The sequence below is a fragment of the Hemibagrus wyckioides genome, linkage group LG22, assembly GCF_019097595.1.
Source record: "Hemibagrus wyckioides isolate EC202008001 linkage group LG22, SWU_Hwy_1.0, whole genome shotgun sequence".
Classification (NCBI taxonomy): Eukaryota; Metazoa; Chordata; class Actinopteri; order Siluriformes; family Bagridae; genus Hemibagrus; species Hemibagrus wyckioides.
Genome location: NC_080731.1, coordinates 20,128,866 through 20,130,872, shown reverse-complemented (window position 1 = coordinate 20,130,872; position 2,007 = coordinate 20,128,866). Strand labels below are relative to the sequence as shown.

The following is a 2,007-nucleotide window of genomic DNA, read 5'->3' as shown; positions in this document are numbered from 1 at the left end:
CGCTAACATAAAAGTGGGTTTTAAGCTCTCTGGTTTAGTAACTTCAGGCACAAACTCGCTGAAGAACGTCACTAATAGCAGCAACGGAAGAGCTACGATAATCAACCAATCAGAGCTGAGAACGCGAATATGGGTGGAAAAGAAATAATGGACCGAAGCCTTTATCGGTGCAACTCATAAAACATTCCGAATATAAACATATTGGCTGTTAGGTTTATTTTAATTTCTGACGTATTTCCGTGTTTCACGAGAACTGTTTGTAAAATGAAGTCGGAGCCTCGAGCGCGTTTTAGATTGAATATTCAGTCTCAGATTTACGTTTTGCTAAAATAAATCAAATTTCTTCCATTGGGAAATCCTTCACGGCTTCACCTCGCAAAAAAACATTTATTTAAAGCAGCTGGAAATAATAAAGCATTCACCCTTCGACTGGACTGTAAATACGTTAAGCAACAAATCTTGTTTGTTGCTTATTTTTTAAGTTATTTTCTGATGTTAGTATTCTGCATAATGATGTATTTTGCATCGCTAACACTGTGTGACTGCCGCTCAGATATTATGTAGTTATCCGACGGACATCACTGGAAACTATTTGTATCTCCCTTCAGTTTCTCCCCGGAAGATTATGTCAATCGCACCACTGAACGATTACCACGGCTGTAAGTGTTAGTTGTTTTTTCCTACCTGTTTTGCGACACTTACTGGTCTTTGCGCTATGATTGGCTAGAATCGTCCCGCCTCATAAAGATGATTGGCTACTATTTGGCTGCTGGTGTAAATAATCCAACAAGTTGACAGTCTCGATGTCCAATCGCTACACGCCTTCTCTTGTGGAGGCGGGGTTTGTCCGAATACGGGTGGAGGGAAAATAATGCTTGCTAGCCGCAGTTGTGGTTCCACTGTGTGTACTGTTTGTGTTTATTAAAGCCAGGCGCCGGCGCTGGAGCGGGCCTTTACCCGGCCGGACCGCGGCTCAGCTCGGGTTAGACTGCTCTGTTGTTGTGTGTTTGCTGCCTGACACCATGGCTTTTATCCGCTGTGTGTGGAAATGGAGTGTAGCAGTGAGGCTAGTCAGGCTAGCATCCACGGTTAGCGTGTTTGTTTTTGTTTACAGTTAATCAGCTGGACACAGAGTTTACTCTTTATACCATTTAAAGGCAGAAAGTTATGGAGTTTAAAACTTGTTCTATTCCATGAAGTAAGTATCTGAGGTGTTATTAGCCTGTAGCTTCAGAGGGACAGTAATGCTGGACTTCTGTAAAGGTCAGTAATTAGTGAAGTGTGTGAAGGCTCCATGTGTCTGAACCCTGAGAGATTTTACTACAGATCATCATCACTGGGCTCTTCTGCAGATAAACCCCTGCTTTCTTAACATGTCCACAACATTCCTCTGTGTTATGATGAAACAATGCAGTCTGTTCATCTGTGAAGTTTATTAATGTGTTTTAATGTAAATCTCCCACAGGAACCACAGACTGACCTTCAGCACCGGTGTGAAAAGCAGTGTGTGTTTCGATATGTCGAGTTTTAAAGAAGTGGACACGCGATAGCCTTCATATGAGCTTCAAAAGAAGAGACCGGACTAAAGACTGCTAGAGGGAGGAAAAGGTAGTGGACACACACTGAGCTGAACGTCCAGACCTTCACCCTGAGTATCAGCTGACTGTAAAGACTGATGTGTTAATGATGTTAAGATGATTTGTACAGTAACACGGGTCACTCACACTGTTAATGTCCAGGCCGTGATGCTGTGTCTCTCTCGGACCCGCTCGCCGTTACGGGTTTTAAAGTGTCCGTGCCTTCGTTCAGGTGCCGCGTGTGAAAGATGTTCAGCGCGACGCAGACGTCCAAGTCTCAGTTCCTGGATAAAGCGCGTCTGGCGCGGGAGGAGAGGAAGGGGCAGAAGGAGAGAGAGAGAGCGGCCACACAGATCCAGGCACTGGTGCGCAGGTTCATCTGTCGCTGCAGACTGCAGAGAGACATCAGGTGAGCTGCAGCTGTTACCGG

At 44.8% G+C, this 2,007-nt stretch overlaps 1 protein-coding gene across 3 annotated transcripts in view; it reads left to right on the top strand.

Annotated features, from left to right (window-relative positions):
• The first annotated feature begins 527 nt into the window (after positions 1 to 527).
• ube3b (ubiquitin protein ligase E3B) overlaps positions 528 to 2,007 on the top strand; it is a 14,396-nt gene continuing 12,916 nt past the window's right edge. Inside the window, exons 1-3 of one of the 3 annotated variants that reach the window (XM_058375061.1) lie at positions 528 to 659; positions 1,466 to 1,608; positions 1,810 to 1,986. In XM_058375061.1, the coding sequence (XP_058231044.1) occupies positions 1,826 to 1,986 (161 nt within the window). In that variant the 5' untranslated portion in view covers positions 528 to 659; positions 1,466 to 1,608; positions 1,810 to 1,825. Of the gene's footprint in view, positions 660 to 844; positions 1,089 to 1,465; positions 1,609 to 1,809; positions 1,987 to 2,007 lie in introns of those variants that run through there. The other 2 variants (XM_058375059.1, XM_058375060.1) reach the window with 2 other exon arrangements.